At 39.4% G+C, this 23,006-nt stretch overlaps 1 protein-coding gene across 1 annotated transcript; it reads right to left on the bottom strand.

The window, feature by feature from the left end:
• Positions 1-3,433: 3,433 nt before the first annotated feature.
• mblac2 (metallo-beta-lactamase domain containing 2) lies at positions 3,434-22,753 on the bottom strand. Its single transcript, XM_062972256.1, has 2 exons — positions 22,154-22,753; positions 3,434-7,869 (listed from the first exon to the last, which is right to left on the bottom strand). The coding sequence occupies exons 1-2, from the start codon at positions 22,632-22,634 to the stop codon at positions 7,484-7,486; spliced, it is 867 nt and encodes a 288-aa protein (XP_062828326.1). The 5' UTR covers positions 22,635-22,753; the 3' UTR covers positions 3,434-7,483.
• Between the last annotated feature and the right edge of the window lie 253 nt (positions 22,754-23,006).

The following is a 23,006-nucleotide window of genomic DNA, read 5'->3' as shown; positions in this document are numbered from 1 at the left end:
GGAGAAATTCAAATGCCTCATGCTGAACTCTGACAAGTACCCTGTTTGTCACTAAAATGGAAAAACATGACATGTGATACTGTCCTCTAGAGATGTTTTTGTTCTTGGAATATTACTCTGCATGAAAATGGCTCTAACATTATCCCTCTCCCTCCACTTTCTGAACCACATGATTCAAAATGTATGTAGGCATGGATTTATACTCCAAGCAACACAAGTGGGAATCATGCATGCTAAATGCTGCTGGACAGCAACTCTCTGCACTCCAAGCCAATGTAGCCAATGGTGAAGAATGCTGAGAGTTGCAGTTCAATAGCACCTGAGGGTTTGGATAACTCTCACTTGTCATAAAGTAAGTGAAAATATGGATCGTCATACTAGCAACAAACATGTGAGTGGAGCAGCTCATTTTTGCAGAAAACTCTTTGTCAGCAACAGAAAACAGGGTAAAGTAATACAGATACTGTTGTGGCAGTTTAAAATATCAAACCTGTGCCAAAAGCATAATTATTTTTCCACATACTGCTTTTTGAATAGAAATTGAAAAAGCAGAAACTAAAATAATTTTTTTAAAAGTAAACAAAACAAATGCCATAGCATACAAATGGTGGCATGCCAGTAGAAGTTAAATCTCATGTGCTTTCCTGGGTTAAATAATCCTACTGATAAAAGGAGTGGGAGAACAGCAGAAAACGGAGCTTGTACACTAAAAGTTGTTGGTAAAATTTAGAAAGACAATAACAATGTTTTAAACATTAGAATGGAGTGTTTGTGTTATTCTCAAAATAGCTACACATCTACATATCTTTTAAGAAAAAGAGTTTCTACACTTCTAGTTACCATTTATTGTTCACTTTCTTGCAATATGCTTAAAATTCATTTCTCACCAATGACAAAATATTCAAACACGATCCTCCTCTTTAACCAGAATCTTTAGTTTCCTTTCTCCCTGGTAAAAACCTAAAGCTTTCATTGCCATCTTTTGGGAAAAGACAGAAATGCAACTTTTCATATTCAGCATAGAAAAATAACCTTTTTTTTCACAGAAAGTACAGTTATGGAAGGATGGGAAACAATATCAAAAGGTTAGTACGATGCAGCATAGTCTAAAAATATCCTATATAACTCAACTTTTGAACTTTTCCCAACGTGAAAGAAGCTACGCTGATCCACAAGTTAAAGCAAAATCCAAATGTGGACAATATTCTAATTAAATTCACCTATAAATTTGCACAAAAAATTGAAGTCAAGAAATCTTCAATCACACTAGGTGTTTTAAAAAGTGGAGGACACAAAAGGAAATGGTTAGATATTTTGAGCCAATGAAAACTATAATTAAAAATGCAGTATGATATTCATGAGTTACGAGTTATGCAGGTATCACATGTCATGCCATTGAGAAAATAATATAGTAGTTCCCCCTTTTTCAAAATACAAAAAAGCAACAGCAGCTCAGATATCGACATCTAATTCTGGGCAAAACATAAAACACAAACAATGTACTGATATGGTATTCCTGCTGTCCAGCTTGAAGTTCTACTATCGTGAATGAAAAGTATGTTTTGCAGTTCACATTACCTGGCTGTTAGCTACGTGAAAGGGATATTGTTCTATTGTTGTAAATTTAACAGAACTACCCCCACCTGCACTACTTCCAAATCCGCTTAGAAAGAAATCATGAAGCCTAATATATTGGGAAGGAAAGGGGCTCAGAAAGAGGCAACCCTCTCGTTTAAGCTTAGCATGACCTTCACATCTGATAAACCATACCAACGTTAACTTCAGGATGTCCCTGAATTTCAATAAATGACATCTGTATAACTCATAACTCACCAAATTTCCACTTTTGTATAAGTTCACTCTCACCTAGCATAAAGGCGGAGTGGTCCCAGTCAACAAGAGCTAACTGTTAAGAGTTGACAGCTTATTAGAATAAAGTATTTAGAGATCAATGTCAAAATAATTTGGATTATTTAATCCAAATTCAAGCATACTGGCCTTGCCCGTCTACCAACACACAAAAGAATGTTTCTTAGCTGAGTTCTATTTGTATATATAAAATATACCACCAGATGGCATCACTTTTTTAAAAAATAAGAAATTATCTAGTGTACATGTGTATTGGACAAAGTAGTTTTGTTGTATTTACTCCACTTTATTTTTTGTAAGATCATTCAATATCAGCATTAGCCCCGGATAGCACATTTTCATTGTCAACAGCAATAAGATGTAACAATTGGATTGTAATGAATTCCAAGAGCATCGTTTCCTATAGTACTATACAGCTTTGACATTATTTTGAGTTGGTATGAAAGCGATATTCCATCACAGTGCTGTATTCCAACAATTTTCTACAATCTATTTTTCTGAAAAGGCACATTTAGTGTTATTCAATACAAGTTACTAGTATAATTAATAATACTCATTAGTATTATTAATATTATTAATATTAAATCTAGTTTAAAATGTTTGCTTTTAAATTGATGTTTTAAATGGTTTTTGTTCTAGAAGTAGTTTTGTGCTATTTTAAATATGTGGAATGATTTTAGCCACATGTGATTTTATTTGCACTACTTTATTCCCTATAGATTTCCATGGGTCCCAGATTTGTGACGGGGAAAGGCATAAATAAACCTGAACAATATAATAATAATCTAATTAAGTGGGAGTTCCTAGAAAGAAGTAGGGTGTGATCATTTGAAAGGTCAACTAAGATTTGAACCAAAGTTTGAATTCTCACTCAGCGATGGCAATTCACTGAACTTGGTAAGTGAAATTTTTTCAATCTTAGAAAAAGACACTGGCAAACCTCCATTGAATAAATCTTGGCAAGAAAATCCTATCATTGGGTTGCTGTTAAGTCGAAGTCAACTTGAAGGCATGTAACAATTAATCTACGTAAAAACTGAGTAATGTAGAAAGGGACCTTAGAAAGACAAATAAAGAAACTTAGACAAGACACAATCCCTCAACATACTATCATGGAGATCCTTTCAGGCCTCCAGAGGAAAATGAAGTGCTTTCCAAACATGAGAAAAAAAAACATTTTAAAAACACAAATCATGACTTTCACACTTTCTAGCATGGAACTGGTTAAGATGGAACAAGAGCTACTACTGTTTTATTAATTGGTGAGGGCATTCCTTGCAACATCAGAGCATGATGTGGGATAAAACACTCTTGCCTTTCAACATAGTCCCTAAGAAGGATAGCTCATGTTTTCATTTTTACAAAAAGCACCTGCATACTAGGAACTATATCCGTTTAAAGTTCTTCCAATGCACAAATGAGTTTAAGAGAGAGGGAAGCTGATACAGACCCAAAACTCAAAGAAGCTGTCAGTTTACTTCTGCATTTCTATAACTCAAAAAGTAAAACGTTTATATCCATTCTTTTATAGCTTGGTCACAAATAACATGAAATCACTGAAAGCTGTTTTGTGTCATAATTCTTTTATTAGCAATATTTGTCAAAATAATATAGAATGTTCTTTGAAAACAGTGGCAAATTTAGTAAAGTTCTATCAACAGTACAGTGTATTACTATCTTAAAAACACCTTTCAACTCCATTTTTCATCATAATCTATGAGTCAGTTAGAGGACAACCATTGAATTGGCAATATACCACTGCCTTCACATTAAGAACTTTGTCTGCAATATATTTAGCTTTTAAACCAATAAAAACAGTCAAAACTGAAATCACAGGTTTCTAAACCCCTTACAATTAAACTAAAGTAGATGACTCTCACTGTGTAACATTAAAGTGAAAACAGATAATGATCACAATAAATAGGGAATACTCTATGCTCAAAAGCTTTAATAAACTATTTCAGCAATATTAATGGTTTTATTATATAAAAATAATTAATATAAGATTATAAAACAACACTCTCACTCTGGCATTGTACTTTAATAACCAGTATTAATCCAAAGAGGAATTGTGACTTCATTCTAAGTTAAAACTTCAATGAAAATTGCAAAGCTCTCTCAACGCGCAAGGACCTGAGGGCTCATCTATACAGACTTAATAGCCCACATTCACCATGAAGTCGCTTCTAGTGGTCTTTGTGATATTCTGAGACTTCCAGTCCTTATCATGGGGTAAATCCAGTTTAGCCCCATGTTAAGGAAAGTTAGGGGATGCTTCTGAGTTTGGCCGAAACGCTGGCACAAACCCATCATTTCTGCACAATGTAGACAGCAGGACTAGATCCAATGCGGACTGGTTTGCAGTCCACATGGTGTGCTGCTGTCCTCCTGTATTTCCTGTGCTCATCAGTGCAGGGAAAAGGGGATAAATCTGTGTGGGCTCCGCCATGCCAGGGCTTGTGATCAGAGTGTGTGGCCACCTCCAGGGCAAATATGGAGCATTCTTGCTCCGGAATGGTCACAGATTAAGTGGCCAGTGTAGATAAGCCCTAAGCCTTACTTAATTGAGGGAGACTTCTTCCTCACTACATATGCTTAGGATTAAGGCTGTGGGATTTTTTTCTATGTGATCTGACCATATTTCCCAAGAACTAGTTATTGATATTATTAGATAAGATAGCAGTGTGAACTGTAAATTCAGAGCAAAATAGAAAACAAAGCATTAATTTTAAAATAACCAATGTATTTTTTATTAATATATACTAATTCAACAACCTAACAGAACTATTCCATAGTGAAAACAAAGTTCAGGTCTTCAGTGAAAGTAATCTTTGGCAGTTTCAATTTTTCATATCTGAATACTTCTTAGTGAGCAGTCTACAAAGTGTCAATATAATTTAAGGCTTTGGGGAAATAAGTTTTAAGCTATTTGTGGAGAGAGAGAGGAAGCAGGAGAGGTTCAACATAGGCAATTTGCTTTTCCTCAGGAGGAAATCCTAATTAGTGCCTCGAAAATACTTCCTAACAACGAAATCATTTTTAGCAGTTCAATGTAAAATGTCCACAAAACTAAATACTAAGAACAAGGCACAGCAGTTCACAAGGGACAGTCCAAAGCTGGTTGGAAATCAAAGTACAGAAGGTTAATCAAGTTAACCAGGTTAGCCTTAGTTTTGCTTAATATTGTTCCTGATGCAATTGTTGTTCATTGTGATTAGCAGGAGAGAAAAAAAGGATTTAAGTGTAGAAAGTGTGTCATTTGGAAATCTATTATGACAATTTCTATATGGCTCTGCATTTGCTTAGGCTTTTTCTTTTTAACTAGTTCTAATAAGTTCTATGATTTTCAAGCTTACATTCTTGGGTACCCTTTGCCCCTAAATTGATAGTTTATGCTTCCAAAGCTAAATGCCAAAGTGAAGTGGTCTGTAACATAAGCAATTTATCAATTTGTTTGGTGCAAGATTCATAAAGATAATTAAAGCTAAAAGACATTTCTAACCTTCATGTCTGAACTAGCAAATTCACTAGCAAATCTGTGCTTTTCGCTTAATGTTCTTCTCCAGTGTTAAACAGGGAACAGGCACTGTTTGAAGAACAGAATACATCCAACTAGCCACCCTCGAGACTACTCGGGGGCTAAAGTGCTGAATACAGTGGGGGCCAAACTCTCTATGTGTAATGCTATGATATTTGATTCAGAGGAAATAATATTTAGCGCATTCACAGAAGGATGAAAAATAAATCTGCTTCCTGTTCTCACAAGAAAGGGCCACTGTTCGTATCTTTCTTCCTGAATTCTTAATAATCAAATTATTTTCCATTTTACAGTTACAAGACACACACACACACACACACACACACACAGGCACAGACAAAGACACACAGACTTCATATAAAAAACTGGTAATATTCCAGATAGCTAAATATACTTGAAAGAATAGGGCAATTGAGAAGAGATTTTGTTAAGTAGCTTGAAAGTAAGTACAGTATGGCCCCAATATCTGCATGGGATATGTTTCCCAACTTCATGCGCATATGCAAAACAACAGGTAATTGTCAACACTATTTAAATGAAGGACATCTGGCCCAAGAATACACTTGAGTCATGCTGGAGATTCTAGAAAATACGAGGGCTAACCACAAAGTTGATTACGTTTTGGATTTTTAAAAGGACAAAGTATAGGAGAAATCATTTACCATATGCAGCTGAAAGCCACATCCCAATACTACATCTCACGTAATCCCCATTGAAATCTAGGCACGTCTCAGATAGATAAATGAGGTTGGAAAGTTCTGCTCCAGTAAATTCTCCTACCTGTGTCCTCAGCCCTTCCCCCTTTTCCCTTCCTGCAGCGATGCCAAAACGCTGTGTTGACAGCCATGCCCCATTGTTGGAAACGGAGAGGCTGAATTTCCTGGGGCAGAACTTTCCAACCTCATTTATCTATCTGAGACTTGCCTAGATTTCAATGGGGATTACGTGAGATGTAGTATTAGGACGTGGCTTTCAGCTGCATATGGTAAATGATTTCTCCTATACTTTGCCCTTTTTTAAATCCAAAACGTAATCAACTTTGTGGATAGCCCTCATACCTAGAGAAGTCATCGTTTGCTGGGCAGAAATGAAATCAAGGATACTAGTCCTGCAGATACAGGGGCTGTACTGTACTAGAGAAGTTGGGGGAAAGGAGAAACAAAAGGAAAATGACATAAGGTGTTTGCAAAACTTTTAACTGTACTTCTGCCCACAAACGTAACCTGAAAATCACCAGACACACAGGGCCTGACTGAAAGCTGTAGTTTTTGCTAAACATCTCCTGCAAACCATTACATTCTTCTTCTTCCATGACCCATTTTACTTGGTGCATCTAACAATTTGTAACTGGCAAGTGCTGTGCTTTTTATGCAGCTACTTTACTACAGAAAACATTCATCATGGGTGTGTACTATATATAAAACCATCAGACTGGAGGCCTTAACAGGTACACACACTAACACTGAAACAGTTAGTCACATTTACCAAGCAAGCAATATACTTCAAATATTTACTGCTATTTCATTTGTTTAGGAAACAAAAGCCAATGCAACATAATTTCTGAAGAGCAATACTACCTTCTCATTTGGTAACAACTACATCTTACATTCACCCATTCAATAAAAAATAAACTGTTGGGTACTTAAACTTAGTGCATTCAATGGAACAGTGGAATGTTTTAATTCTCCCAACCCACACCCACAATACTGCTGATAATAAGGTCAGCCGTTTAAACTATGTTTTCAACATGAATACCTAAGATCTCATTAATAAATCTGACACAAGTGCAAAACAAGTGCATCTCATATGCTTCAAAATGCTTTAAAATACAAAGCAACATGTTCAGAATATCTGTGGAACAGCACTCAGTATATGTGCAAACTTGCCTTTAAAAAAGAAAAGAAAATGAGTAGGTTTGGCATAGCTACTAGCTTGTATTGGCATCTGATTTTCTTTTATTTGAAAACAAAAATGAAGTAGATAAAAATAATCTTTGCGGCTCAAACCCCCATTTTTTCCATTAAAGTAACTAATAAATGCCATTGGGTTTTACAACAGAATATTAAACATGTTATCCTAGGAAGTTGATCTAGAATTTGTTGCCCGAAGCGCTAGGCTTGCGACTGATCTCATGGCACATGTTGAAACTTTGTGACAAACCCCGGCATTAGAAATGTAGTTGGAAGCCAAATGATAGAGTCGTTCAGCACCAAATGTGTTGAAATGCCCTGGAAGGACTTTCTCCACCAAGCCCCCATTCGCTAATTCTATGAGTCGTTGGCAGCTTGCAACATAGTCATTTATCCTGCTATAAGGAAGCCAGTCAATCATTGAACCATCATACACAACATCTCCACTGAACAGTATCTTCCGTTCGCTGTCGTGCAAACAAATGCTTCCTCTTGAATGGCCAGGCATGTGCATGACAGTGAGCTGTCTATCACCGAGGCTGATCACATCCCCTAGAAACAAACAAAAACAACACAGGATGATGAATTTGAATGTTTAAGTGAATGCAGCATATCTGTCCCATTTCATTTGCCTTATGCCTCTATGGCAAACCTCTTCATTAGAAACACCACTGGAAGCTGACAAAATACAAACATATTTCTTTCTATAGGATCAGCACAACTCAAAGGATTTCTCCTAAACAATCATCCACACAAAGATTTCTGTATCATACCTAACATGACCATAAATATTTAAATTAGTTCAATACTGAGAAAACAGAAAATAGAGTAACTTTACCAACAGGAACCAATTTGTCAAATCTTTCCAATCCACATCAGTTAGGTAAATAACCACATGGAACAAGCAGCTAAAGACTATGGGATGACTCAGATGTAGGGTACACATATATGTTTAGGATTAAGTCTCATTGGGTTGAGTGTGACTTATATCTGTTTATACAGACTTATACCTGTTTATAATATCCCATCCACACTCCCATTTTCCATAAAGAAAGGAAAAGTACTGCAGCATTGTTTTCTCTTTTCCTTCTAACAGGTGATTTCAGGCAGTCCCCAAACTATGACGGCTTGTTCTTAAGTTCAATTTGTATGTAAGTTGGAACAGGAACATTTTTAAAGTATAAGTCTTAACCAAATGTGCTTTGGATAGCACAGGGAAGGGCTAACACCCCTGGGCTGTTTACTTTGCTGTCTGTGCCTTTCTGTCCCTGTGAGAATTGGATTTTGAAAAACTTGGCTTCATGTGGAAACAAGGATTGATGATAACGCTTCTGTGGGGACACCTTTTCCCCATGATAATAACTCTTTCAGGAATGAATTTCCCTTGCCAGGGGTAGATTTCTCTCACTTCCTTTTGTCTCACCTGTTTTTAAATATGGCATTTGTAAGTAGGATGTTTGTAACTCAGGGACCGCCTGTATTTTGCCATATCAAAGAGCCACTGTGAACTAGTCATTGACAACCGTTTGACTGTTAAATCTAGCACAAAACAACATGACGTGGAGATCTGACCCAGATCAACCAAAAAACAAAAGGATAAATAGAAATACACTACCGCCTTCGTGCTCTGTATGAAAGCGTTACTACATAACGTATGGTGGTCATACTTGAGGTTTGGTGTTTGGAAATGTGACATCTCCCCTCTATTGCAATAACATGTCCTAAACTGCAGGATGTCGTTTAAGTTCCAATTTAATTAAATCAAACTGAGAAACAATTTTGGCATTTAGTGTTTCAACAGAACACGCTGGCAAATGTCAATATTTTAAAACAATGTCAAAGAAAGTTAACAAAAGGCAAAGCTTTATAACAGGGATGAAAATGTAACACTCATTTATGTTGTCAAGATGGCAAGCAAGTCTAAAATATCCCTGGTGGGTGAAGGAGATAAATGGGGTGGCAGAATCTATTATTAAGGCTATGCTACAGCTATTAATCAAATACAGAAAATGACTTGATGGGGGGGGGATGCATATCCTGCAAAGTCTCTGCCATCTTTAAACATAAAAACAATGAGACAGAAGGAAGTGACAGTTTGATAACTGGAGGATTGTCAACAGCAAGGTATTGAATAGAAATTATTTGAATTACCAGTAGTATCTTATCCATAAATTGTTAGTACTGAGCAGTAAATATTAACATAGTATACATATTAATTAGGATGATAAAATCCAAAGGCTATGTATGAAATAATCTTCTGCACTGGGGCTGATTTCACCCCAAAGCTTATGGTGGAACTCCAGACCAGGTATGGCTACCTACTGGGTGGCTACATCTTTTTTGGCCTTATTACCAATTTTGCTCTGAGCAAACAAAGTTGGGGGAAAGTCTGGTGTTTCTCAGAAACCTTGGAGTGGTCTTGGTTACTTTTGACATGTGTACAGCTGGATTGGGTCCAATTTAGCATAATCAGTCAACCACATAGCAGAAGACATGCCACACACCCTTCTCTATGTGATCAACAAGGAGGGGAAAAGCGATCCCTTAATAGAAGTGACAGTGTACTGGACAATCTTTTCCTGGAGGTCCCAAGCTGGTGAAGGAGCAATGGCAATGATGCTGAAAACAAGGCCGGGCCAGCAGGCTGACATGATGCCGGCTCAGCTGTCCTATGTGGATAACAATGTGGTGATGAACATGATTATGTCCAGTGTGTGGCCACCATCATATGGTCAATCTAGGACCAACCTAGAGCATGATGCTCGGGACTGGTCCCAGATTAAGCGGTCAGTATAGACACGAGCTGCTTGATGGGAATTAACATACTCTGTAATTTGGGGTTACAGGGGTGAAAAGAAACTCTGACTTTTGCTGCTGATCAACAGATAAAGGGTTCATGATATACTGCAAGTGTGAGTCTAATTCAGAAAGCCATCCTAGTAAGAAAGACAATCCACTGGTCAAAGCTACAAGGATATTCCTTCCCAATTCCCTGCCAGAAAGAACATTTGGCCACAACAGCGTTACCCTGGAATTTCAGAGCTAACAAGTGCCAATGTTGTGGCCTCCACTATTGGCCAATAGGTATGGAAACTGACACCAAATATTCTCAGCAAGTACATCATAGGAAGAAGGAAATAAATCTAGACCAGGCATGGTCAAACTTCAGCCCTCCAGATGTTTTGGACTTCAACTCCCAGAAATCCTATCCATCTTACTGGCTGTTAGGAATTGTGGGAGACGAAACACCTGGAGGGCCGAAGTTTGTCCATGCCTAATCTAGACCCATTCAATAGCTAGTAATGCAATTTCCAGCCTTCCTCTTCTGTTCACATGTGTTTTTTCCCTTTTCCAATGTGTCTATCAAATTGTGGCCGTGCAGGCAGGGACATCCTATCTTTTAATAACTCTACAGCACAGAGAAAACTTCATATGCAATCATCATGGCAAGGCCATACTGGCACTGATGTTGGCTTCATCAAATGGGTTTATATTAAAGCTTTTGAGGTGTAATTATTCATTGCATTTATATTTAAGTCTACATGGTTTTAACTTATTTTAATTTGATAACATATGACCCTGTTTCTCCTAAAATAAGACATCCCCAGAAAATAAGACCTAGTAGAGTTTTTGCTGAATTGCTAAATATAAGGCCTCCCCCGAAAGTAAGACCTAGCAAAGTTTGTGTTTGGAAGCATGCCCGTCGAACAGAACACCAGAGCATGCAGGATCGGTAAATGTACATACCATAGAATATTGTACGTGAAAATAATGGTAGTAACAAGGAATTATTGATAAGATTCACAGTTTGTCTGGTTATGCTGGTTTGTGATGACAACTACTGTACAGTATGTAATAAATGTTCAATTTTTTTGTTCAACAATAAATGTGAATTCTTCTTCATGGAAAAATAAGACATCCCCTGAAAATAAGACTTAGTGCATCTTTGGGAGCAAAAATTAATATAAGACACTGTCTTATTTTCGGGGAAACACGGTATATTTATACAATGTACATTTTATTATTTTAAATTTTAAATTGTTTATATTGTTTTTATTGTATGATACTCTGAAATTCTTGGGCATAGAGCAAAATATAAACATTTTAACAAAATAAATAATCAAATTATCATCACCATCATCATCAACAGCATCAGGAGAACCAGTGTAAGTAAGGCTAAAGTGATGCCTAGTGGACTTTGTACATGTGATTATACAGCCTGAACTGGTCACATCCATCCACAACAGCGACCTGGGGGTCAGGAAAGAAATGTCATTGCTAAATGTTAGCTCAGGTCTACAGTAGTACAAAAGGCAGACTGGACATCAAAAAGAATGAAAAAATAAAAACAGCAAGTAGCATAATCTTGTTATTAGGTTAAATGTCCTGGAAATAGCACTGCTATATCTCAAGACAGGATATTAAAATGCTGGAGATAGTGCAAAAGAAGATTTAATGACCATACAAATAGAAAGGAATGGCCATTTTTTCTTACAAAGCAAAAAATTGGGGAGGGGAAGAGAAGATGAGGAGGAAAAAACAGACAATACGCAGTTGTGTATATGTGCTTCCAAGCTGCCTGTCGATTGATTTATGGAGACGCCATGGATTCTATCTATAGCCTATAATCTTTTCTTAGGCAAGAAATATTTAGAAGTGGTTTTGTCAGTCACTTCCTCTGGCCTTCATATAGCCTACAGCACCTAGTATTCATTAGCAGTCTCCCATCCAAGGACTAAGGAGAGCTGATCCTGCTTAGCTTCAAAGATCAGAAAGGAGCTGATCCAAAGGCTATTGTCTCAAATCAGCAACTGATATATTCAAATATTACATGGTATTTGCTGGTGGTGGCGCAGTGTGTTAAAGTGCTGAGCTGCTGAACTTGCAGACCAAAAGGTCCCAGGTTCAAATCCCAGGAGCGGAATGAGCGCCCGCTGTTAGCCCCAGCTTCTGCCAACCTAGCAGTTCGAAAACATGCCAATGTGAGTAGATCAATAGGTACCGCTCCGGCGGGAAGGTAACGGCGCTCCATGCAGTCATGCCGGCCACATGACCTTGGAGGTGTCTATGGACAATGCTGGCTCTTCGGCTTAGAAATGGAAATGAGCACCAACCCCCAGAGTCGGTCACGACTGGACTTAACGTCAGGGGAAAACCTTTACCTTTACTTTACCTACATACATTATGCAAAATCATTTGTGCATTTGCACTTCAAATTACCACTGTATTTAATTTCATACTTCTGTATATCATGGAAAACCAGACAGAAAAATGCAAAATAAAAATTAAGGGCAAAAGAAGATACAGTAGAGTCTCATTTATCCAATATTCGCTTATCCAACGTTCTGGATTATCCAACACAGTTGGACTCCCACCCAGATCCACAGCTGTTTCTCTAGGCAACAAGGACTGAACTTTTTACTCATTTAATTTCTGACAATGTTGTTAGGGTAAATTCATTTTATCCAATTCTATTTGTAGTCAATTTTCACTACTTTGTGGTTCACTTTTTGCGGATTCGCTGTTTTGCGATTTTTCAATAAACTCTAAAAGAATATTAGAAATCATAAAAAATTACAATTTACAGCCTAAGGAAGGGAGGAAGGAGAAGGCGAAGGGAGAGAAAAGGAGCCCAAGCAGCAACGGAAGGAGGAGGAGGCGATTTATCAAAACATGACTGGTTAATAAAGACTTAAAATAGTGTATAACTACTAAAATAATATATAAATATATAGTGTCCCTACTTCGCAGATTTTTACTTATTGCGAGTGGTCCCAGAACCTAACCCCTGAGATAAGTGAGGGAACATTGTATTAGTAGCCAATGCTTTTGTAGTCAATGTTTTCAATACACTGCAATGTTTTGGTGCTAAATTGTAAATACAGTAATTACTACATAACTTTACCGTGTATTGAACTGCTTTTTCTGTCAATTTGTTGTAAAACATGATACTTTGGTGCTTAATTTGTAAAATCATAATGAAATTTGATGTTTAATAGGCTTTTCCTTAATCCCTCCTTATTATCCAACATATTCGCTTATCCTACGTTCTGCTGGCCTGTTTATGTTGGATAAGTGAGACTCTATTGTAATGAGTGCAATGCTTCTTTTCATTTCAGTTGCAAAGTTGGGGAGGAAGAGTTAGTGGATTAGTGAGAAGTGATTATTCCTGCCATGAACTGGTTTCTCTCTAGGCTGAATTTATTTTTATTTATTTTTTAAAGTAAATAAGTGTGTGCACCCTGCATAATAGAACGTGCATTTTCATCCATGATGGGGGAAAACTCCCAAAAGAAAGAGTGGCCAAGACTATATGGCCAAAAATAATGCAAAAGATTGGAAAAGTGGACTGTCCCCTAACAGCAAAGTGAATTTAAAAGGGGAAACTGTGTAAGCTGGTTATGGCAATCATGAGATGATATTTGTGGCAGATTTTATTTTTAGCTTTGATTATGTTTTTTATGGATTTTAACTGTGATTTTTAATACCATTTATATTTAATTCTGTTTTAATGTTTGTATAATTTTAGATTTTAAATTGTATTGAAATGTGTTGTTGAAGGCTTTCATGGCCGGAATTACTGGATTGCTGTGAGTTTTCTGCTATATGCCTTGTTCCAGAAGCATTCTCCCCTGGCATTTTGCCCACATCTATGGCATGCATCCACTGAGGATGCCTGCCACAGATGTGGGTGAAACTTCAGGAAATAATGCTTCTGGAACATGGCCATACAGCCTGGAAAACTCAAAGCAACCCTGTATTGAAATGCTTTTAAAGTAAGTCATTTTGAGTTTCCTTGTGGAGAGAAAAAGTGGGTTATAAGTAAACAAAAGCATAATTACTGTATAATAATATTAATATTGTGTTAACAGGGTCACTGCAGACTGGGAAAATGTGTTGCCAAACAGAATTGTTTTTGTCAATGTAGACAAGACCTAAGAACAGGGGTCCCCAAACTAAGGCCCGTGGGCCGGATGAGGTCCTCCAAGGTCATTTACCTGGCCCCCGCCCTCAGTTTAGATTTAGGTTCACCCTAAGTCTGAAATGACTTTAAGGCACACAACAACAACAACAACAACAACCCTAATTAACTGGGCTATTTCAGCAGCAAGAAGCAAGCCCACACTTCCCATTGAAATCCTGATAGGTTTATGTTGGTTAAAATTAATATTGCATTGTTCTTTCATTGTTTTTTGCACTACAAATAAGACATGTGCAGTGTGCATAGGAATTTGTTCCTATTTTTCTTCAAACTATAGTCCGGCCCTCCAAGACTCTGAGGGACCGTGGACCTGCCCACCGCTTTAAAAATTTGAGGACCCCTGCCTAAGAAGATCCTATGAGGTTGCAATAAGTCGACAGGCAACTTGAAGGTACATACATACACACTCATAAAAGATTAATCCCCAGGGTGTTTAAAAAAGCACAGGTCTTTAGATTTGACTACAAAAATAGAACTAACAAAAAAGTGATGAAAGAAAGGATCAGGTCTGAATGAATTATAGGAAGAAGCCTTAAAGTATCTAAAGAAAGTTCAATGTTGGCAACATCAGTCTATTAAGGAAATAGGCCACAGAAAAGTAAACCAGCCTGCATTAAACACAGATCAATTTGTCCAGTAATGTAACAATCAGACATTTACAGTGAGGCTGATATTATTTTATCTCAACAAATAACTCATCTATTTAGGTTATATTCTTTTCTTTTCATAGTGCTAGCAGACTGCATAACAAGGTAATTGTTATGGGATGAACTAAAAGGATAGGAGTTAAAAGATAAAAGGCATAAAGCAGGATTTGTGGCACTTCTCACAAATCCAATTAGATGTCAGATCTGCTTAATTCTGCAAATCTAGGCAATCAAGAAAACTAGTGTCAGGAAATCTCATAGTGGCTTAAGTACTCATTTTCAGAAATAAATGCTTTGACTTTCAATGAAATACAGCTAATAGCTACCTGCATTTAACATTACAATTTTTATGGCTATTTGGTCTGAATTATCTCTACTATTGTCTTTTTGCTCCAAAGTGAGGGCTGCAAAGTCATGGGTATTTTCATGAGATTGTGCTTCATAACAACCTCATATATTAAGAAAATGTATTCTGTGCAACTCAAGCTAATTATGGGCAACACTGCCTTCATTATAAATTCTTCAGTTGTTTTATTTTATGGCTTTATATTTTTTCCCATCTATCCTGTTTTTTCACATTGCCAATTTATCTTCTGAGATTAACAACGAAATACAACATGACACAATGTTTGCGTGTATGGAGGGATATAAACAGAAATACCTATTAATAAATGGGTTATCATGCCAGTTTTACTCCAAATGTTAAGATGCATCACAATATGGAAATCATTAACAAATAGCCTGAGCCAATCAAGTTAAACAGTTTTCTTTTTTGTACGCACATTCTTGGGTTTGTAAGCCATGGTTTAGAAATGGGTTTTTGGCTTCACAGTCCTCTCCTCTACATCTCTTTTTCTTTCCAGGAGAATTTGCTTGTGCATGGATTCTGGCTAATTTGAACTAGAATCCCCTCTGCATGCAAAATGGTAAATTCTAGCAAGTAGTCAACTTAAAAAGCCTTGGTCTGTTTTTATCTTGGGATATTTCTCATGTTTATTTACTCAACAGTGATCCAGAGCTCCCCGTTTTTGAGGGAAACTCCGTTTTAAAACTCTGCTAAATTATGCATATGAAGGATAGGAAAATATACACAGGTTCCTGATCCTTGTACCCAGTTTCAGAATGATCATTTACAAACATTGGTATGAACAGCCAAAAACAGACCTTTGTGTATTAACTAGCAAGCAATGTTTACTCAGAAGCAATTCACAATAATTTCTCTGGCACTTACTTCAAAGTGGGCACACCAAGAACTGAAATATTCAGGTCTTAAGGAAATGAACTTGTCCTCCCAGGAGACACAACACTCACATCAAACCAATTTGGGGAAAATCTTTTCCAAAGCTTCACATTAACAAAAATCCCTTGTTCCATCTGCCAATGTGGATACATGGGCTTATGACCTCATATCTCCCTCTGAGTCCTTAATCAAATGTTCCTGTCTCTTGATGCGCTCTTCCTGTAAGCAAAGAGGCAAAAGAGCAACTGATGCCATTCCTGGCAGCCTTTTCACCCCTTGGAATGCCACCCCACCAAGGAGAAGATCAGAATCCTGTTTTAGCTAGATCAGAAAATATTTTTTGTTCAATTTATTCCTCTTTAAGTATGTTGAAAAACAACAACAATAATCAGGATTTAATAGATTAAGAAAAATTACAGCTGTAATTAATATGTTGCTTTAATAGTTCTTCAAACATAACCTGTTTTACATTTATTATTTAATTAGTCAACAGATCTGTGAAGGCAACATAACCTATTCAGTCCCTCACAAACCAGTGTTTTAAAACCCTACATAAATATTTGTCTCATGCACATACACTCAAGCCATCCCCGGGTATATAGTGTTGTGGATGAGTCTCTGAATAGTAGTAACAACAGGGAGTTGGAAATTAGGCAGGCGAAAAGGTCTACTCGGGAGCAAGACTCTATGGAAGAGCAACAGCAGAAGAGAATTCGGCAAATACTTACTGAACCCACTGATGAAGGGTTTGATGGGGATGATGGGTTTGGCAATGAAGCAGTTTCTACGAGAAATGCTGGGAGTGACACTGATGGGGTTGGGGATGAGATGGATTGGACAAAAGTAGCAGAAGTGAGAGAAGTGTGCGAGGAGCCTACAACTAGTGACACATTCAGCGGGTTTGTTGGGGATGAAACTTGGAGGGAGGATGATCTGTCTATTGTTTGGGGAGATGTAAGTAGAAGCAAGAGAAGGACCTCTTGGCAGGCAAGGCAAAGAGCAGCTCAGGCAGCACAACTGGCAGCTGAGTGTGGGGTGTTGTCTGATTCTAGTTTGGAGGAGAATGCTAGAGCAGCTGAGAGCGGGGCGTGATCTCATTGAAGCTCTGAGGAAGGTTTGTAATATAAGGAGGATTGGTTGCAATGGGGACTGAAGCATGTTAAGGCACCTTAAGATGGTTTCAATAGCCCCTGTCTGCATTTAGTAGCTGTCTCTTTAAAACATGTCAGCCCTTTAAATAATATACTGTGTACTCCAACAAGGAAAATAGGAACCACAAATAATAAAACGTCAGATTCCCATGCTTAGAAGCTAAAGGACAAAATCTGTCTGAAATTGGAAGGTACTAAGCTGGTGCTTTTGAATTTCAACTCTTACTACAAAAATTCCGCTAGCTTTGCAGGGGGAAAAAAATTTCAACCAAAAGTATTACTTTTTTGATTTGAATATTAAATTATTACAAGTGAACATTATTTTTGGATGATAATTCACTTTTTGAATGTATTTTCTCTACTCTACCCAACTATTTGTTTCAAAATAATAATATAAATAATATTAAAATCAGTGCAAGTCACCTATGAGTAAATGTGCCTTAGGCTAGCCTTTCTGCTTCAAAACAACATGCCAAATCTCACTATTATATAATCTCTATACATGACAATTGCTATATATAGTATTCAGTGGCTACACTTGCATTTGTCATTGAGGGTTTGTTTGTTTTTTCAAAACACATTATGCAATATTACCTCCTGGCAAAACATAATTGATCATCTTTTTAAAACTAATTGTTTACTATCCATTGCCCTTCTTCCAGTAAAAGAGCTGTCATGCAGAAATGCACATTATGCACTCTATTATCCATGGATTTAATACCCACGGTTTCACTTATCTACTCTCCAAAAAATACCTACCCTCCAGGAAGTGTTTGTGGGTCATCCAATGTAACTCTGTAGTATGTTCCCAGTCCACGTATAGTCAAAATATAGGGTTTGCTATCATCCACAGTTTCAAGTATTCACAAGTGGTCTTGGAACCTATTTGCCAAGGACACAAGGGTCATACTGTACAATAATGTCCAATGTTCCTTAGAGATATATTGAATGTTGTATGCCTCCTCACAAATCTATCTCAGAGGCAGATATAGGGCATTTAAACTCCCCTTTTGATTCTTGCTGCTCTTTTATCTTGGAGCAACAACACCCCTCTCCACCGCAACATAAGGCTTTGGATTTATAAATCCATAAAGTGTAGGGGCTCGCACATGCCCTCATTGGTGCCATCTATTATTATTACGTTTGTTTACACCCTGCTTTTTCTCTCCACAAGGGGACTCAAAGCATTACTATAATGTACCAGATTAACACACAACCTCTGAAGATGCCTGCTATAGATGTGGGTGAAACGTTAGGAGAAAATGCTTCTGGAACATGGCCATACAGCCCGGAAAACTCACAGCAATCCAGTGATTTCAGCCATGAAAGCCTTCGACAACATACCAGGTTAACTGTTCTAAATGGTAGTTTTGGTGAAGTATGCTGATAAGATATGAAATACCTGTCTTTGGGCAAGTTAATCATCTTACGTAGACCTATCTACTTCACATATTCCTTTTAATGAAATTATGGGAAAGTTTTGTAATGGGTTGAGGGCCCAACCTTTCCCTTCCACAGTATGAATCATTGCTGGGATGTGTTAAGAATGAGATCTAAAGCTCTAGAGCAGTGATTCCCAAAGTTCAGTTTTCAAGGTTTCTGTAGACTTCAACTCCCAGAAGCCTTAGCTGCTTTGGCTAAATGATCAGGGACTCGGGGAACTGAAGTCCCCACACCACAACTAGTACTGAACTTTGGTAAAATTCTTAGGCTGCATTTACACTGGAGAATCAATCCAGCTTTAGAATCACCGGGGTTGTAGTTTGATGAGGCACCAGCCCTCTTAGGCAGAGAAAACTACAACCTCCACAATTTCATAGCATTGGACCATAGCAGTTCAAGTGATGACAAACTGCATTAATTTCAGTGCTGATGAACTTCGGATTCTCTGCTAGAAGGCTCTAGTGCAGTCCCCTAAACTGCAACACAAGAGATCTCTAGTAGCAACAAAAAGTCTAAGTACTTCACTCAACTACCACACCCAGAATTCCATTGGATGCAACCATGATAATAAAAGTGCTATTGAACTATTCAGATCTCCTGAAGTGAGACTCATTTTTCAGCCTGCATGTCTGTCCCATTTACCTAAGGGAGCTTTGAAATTGTTGAACAAAAGCTCTCCGAAGCTTTAGGTGCTCTCACTGTCTATTACAGGGAAAATCAGCGGATTCCTAAACCATCTAAAAAAGGACGTTTGCTTTTCACCCTTAAGAACAGACAAGCATCTCGAGCTCTGAGGATTACCTGGGAAGGAATCCCAATGGAGCACTGCAGCACACCACAATACCTGGAAGTTACTCTGGACCGTGCTCTGATTTATAAGAAGCACTGCTTGAATATGAAGTAAAAAGTGGGTGCTAGAAAAAATATCATACGAAAGCTGGCTTGCACAACTTGAGGATCACAACCAGATACAGTAAAGACACTGCCCTTGCACTTTGTTACTCTGCTGCTGAATATGCATGCCCAGTGTGGAACAGATCTCACCATGTTAAAACGGTGGATGTGGCTCTTAATGAGATGTGCCACATTATCACAGGATGTTTACGCCCCACACCACTGGAGAAATACTGGCTAATACTGTTTAGCCAGTATTGCACCACCTGACATCCTCCGGGAAGTAGCAGCCAGCAATGAAAGGACCAAGGCAGTGACATCTCCGGCTGATCCCCCGTTTGGTTATCAGCCAGCACGCCACCGCCTTAAGTCAAGAAATAGTATTCTAAGATCTACAGAGATACACACAGGAACACCACAGCAAGCGAGAGTCCAAAAGTGGCAGGAAAAACCCAGAACCTCAAGCCATTGCTGATACCGAATGAGACACACACACACACACACCCTGGACACACAGAAGACTGGGCGACTTATAAGGTGCTGAACAGACTCTGCTCTGGGGCCACGAAATGCAGAGCCAACCTTAAGAAATGGAGCTACGAAGTAGAGTCCACAACATGTGAGTGAGGAGAAGAGCAAACCACAGATCACTTACTACAATGCGGTCTGAGCCATGCCATGTGCACAATGGAGGATCTTCTTTCAGCAACATCAGAGGCATTCAAAGTGGCCAGCTTCTGATCAAAGGAAATTTAACATAATGCCAAGTTTTTAATTTCGTTTGTGGTTTTCTATTTTTGGACTGTTGTATTATGACCTGTTAGAATCATAAGGTATTGGGGTGTTCCTCTAGTTTATTGGGTAATGGAAGATCACTGGGCATGTAGATATCTTGTTTCTATTCAATGCTCTCAGCAGGCAAAGATTCAAGTAGACTTTAAAATACCATGTTTGTTTTACTCAAAACTTCATGTGTTTTTTTTCGTATCAGGAGTAACTTGAGAAACTCTAAGTTGCTTCTGGTGTGAGAGAATTGGCGATCTGCAAGGACGTTACCCAAAGGATGCCCGGATTTTTTGATGTTTTATTATCCTTGTGGGAGGTTTCTCTCATGTCCCCACATGGAGCTGGAGCTGACAGAGGGGAAGGGAGCTCATCTGCGCTCTCCCCGGGCTGGATTCGAACCGGCAGCCTTCAGGCCAGCAACCCAACCTTCAAGTCACCAGTCCGGCTGGCACAAGGGTTTAATACACTGCACCAATGGGGACTACTATGTATTTAAATACAAAAGTACATTTCTTGCCAGGTAAAGCTTTAAAACGTTTCAGTTTGTATCTTTAACTTAACAGTCTTTAACAGTCTTTTGAAGACAATACAGTAGAGTCTCACTTATCCAACACGTATCTCACCGTTGCTACACCATTATGAGAGCAACTGGTCTTGCGAAACCCTCTTTTAATGCCGAGCCAACTGGGATGTCAGGAGAGGAGAGACTGAATACCCACAAAAGGCATGTCAAGCCTCCTGACTGCTGCTTCTCCTCAATCATCCTGAATGGAGCAGTTCCTGGTGGCACCTGCAAGTGAGAGCGCCTTGGTGTCTTCGTTTTTAGGTCCATTCCTGGGGTTATTTGGGATGCTGAATTGCATTGGATAGACCACATCAGCTCTAGATTATTAAATACAGTAGAGTCTCACTTATCCAAGCTAAACGGGCCGGCAGAATGTTGGATAAGTGAATATGTTGGATAATAAGGAGGGATTAAGGAAAAGCCTATTAAACATCAAATTAGGTTATGATTTTACAAATTAAGCACCAAAACATCATGTCATACAACAAATTTGACAGAAAAAAAGTAGTTCAATGCGCAGTAATGCTATGTAGTAATTACTGTACTTACGAATTTAGCAATAAAATATCACGATGTTTTGAAAACATTAACTACAAAAATGCGTTGGATAAGTGAGTGTTGGATAAATGAGAGCCTACTGTATTGCTCTGTATGGCTCTGTTTATAATAGTCTACTTCCGAAGAACTCAAGCCTCAACGGACTTCTAACTTGAGAAGACCCAAGCCTCAAACTGCCATTCCTCAACTCCCATCCTTTCTAAACTGCATTCTAACCAGTCACATGGTCTGCAGCCCCTCCCACTGCCTCAAGTACATAGAGCTAAGGAAACTGCAAACCAAGGAAGACAGGAAATAAACAACACATTATAGACAGACAAGATATAGAGCAGGCATGAGCAAACTTGGTCCCTCCGGGTGTTTTGGACTTCAACTCCCAGCATTCCTGACAGCCTCAGGCCCTTTCCTTTTCCCCCTCAGCCGCTTAAGCGCTTAAGCGGCTGAGGGGGAAAAGGAAGGGGCCTGAGGTTGTCAGGAATGCTGGGAGTTGAAGTCCAAAACACCCGGAGGGACCAAGTTTGCTATAGTTTGGGGAAGTGGGTGGGGAAGAAGCTCGGGAGGCGGATTCACCTTCCTGCAAGACGTGGGTGGGCTGGACGGGGCGGACCCGGAAGTGCCGCGCGCTCCACCCGGGGCTGGGCTGCCGCACCACCTCGCCCTCGGAGAGCCAGGTCACGGCCTCGTAGTTGTCCCCGCGGCGGAGGGCCGGGGCCTCGGCGCTGTGCACGGCCACCTCGGGGAACTGGTGCAGCCCGCCCGCGTGGTCGAAGTGCACGTGCGTGGCCACGGCCAGCAGGGGGCGCTGTCCCGCAAGGGGCTCTCCCGCAAGCGGCGGCGCGGCTTCGGCGCCTTTCTCGTCCTCCAAGAGCCCCGCCAAGCGGAGGTAATCCGGGAGGCTCCGGAGCCCCAGCCCGGTGTCGATGACCACGTCCCGCTGCGAGCCCCGCACCAGCCAGATGTTGGCCCGGTTCCCGGACTCGTAGAAGCGCTCCTGGATCCAGTAGATGCCTCCGCCCAGGGACTTGTGCGCGAACCACTCCAGCGCAGACATCGCCGCCGCCCAGAAAAGATCCCAAAGCCCGGCTCCGGGAAGCGAGGAAAGCAGGAGGAGCCGAGAAGGGGGCGGGGATGCTTCCAGGCGCGCTCCCGAGACACCCGTCTCCGCCCCGGCCCTGCCCACTGCGGTAGCCCGGCTTTGGGGGGGGGGGGGGGCTACACTGGAGCCTTAATGCATTCTCATTCCACTTTAACTCCTGCAGGCTGAATGCTATGGAACCCTGGGAGCCTTTGTTTGCTGAGGTATCAACACTCTGGTAGAGAAGGCTCAAGACCTTGTAGGACTACAAGTCCCACAATTCCATTTCATTTAGCGGAGCCTACGGTGGCCTAGGGGATAAAAGCCTTGTGACTTGAAGGTTGGGTT

Source organism: Anolis carolinensis, chromosome 2 (assembly GCF_035594765.1).
Source record: "Anolis carolinensis isolate JA03-04 chromosome 2, rAnoCar3.1.pri, whole genome shotgun sequence".
Classification (NCBI taxonomy): Eukaryota; Metazoa; Chordata; class Lepidosauria; order Squamata; family Dactyloidae; genus Anolis; species Anolis carolinensis.
The sequence above is the reverse complement of the archived record's forward strand: the minus strand, read 5'-3'. Positions and strand labels throughout refer to the sequence as shown.

Excerpts from the sequence above, each read along its gene's own strand:
- mblac2 (XM_062972256.1), bottom strand. The coding sequence starts at position 22,634 with ATGTCTGCGCTGGAGTGGTTCGCGCACAAGTCCCTGGGCGGAGGCATC. Across the intron at positions 7,870-22,153 it reads CACCCACGTCTTGCAGGAAG|GGGATGTGATCAGCCTCGGT; the intron begins GTGAATCCGCCT and ends GTTTGTTTCTAG.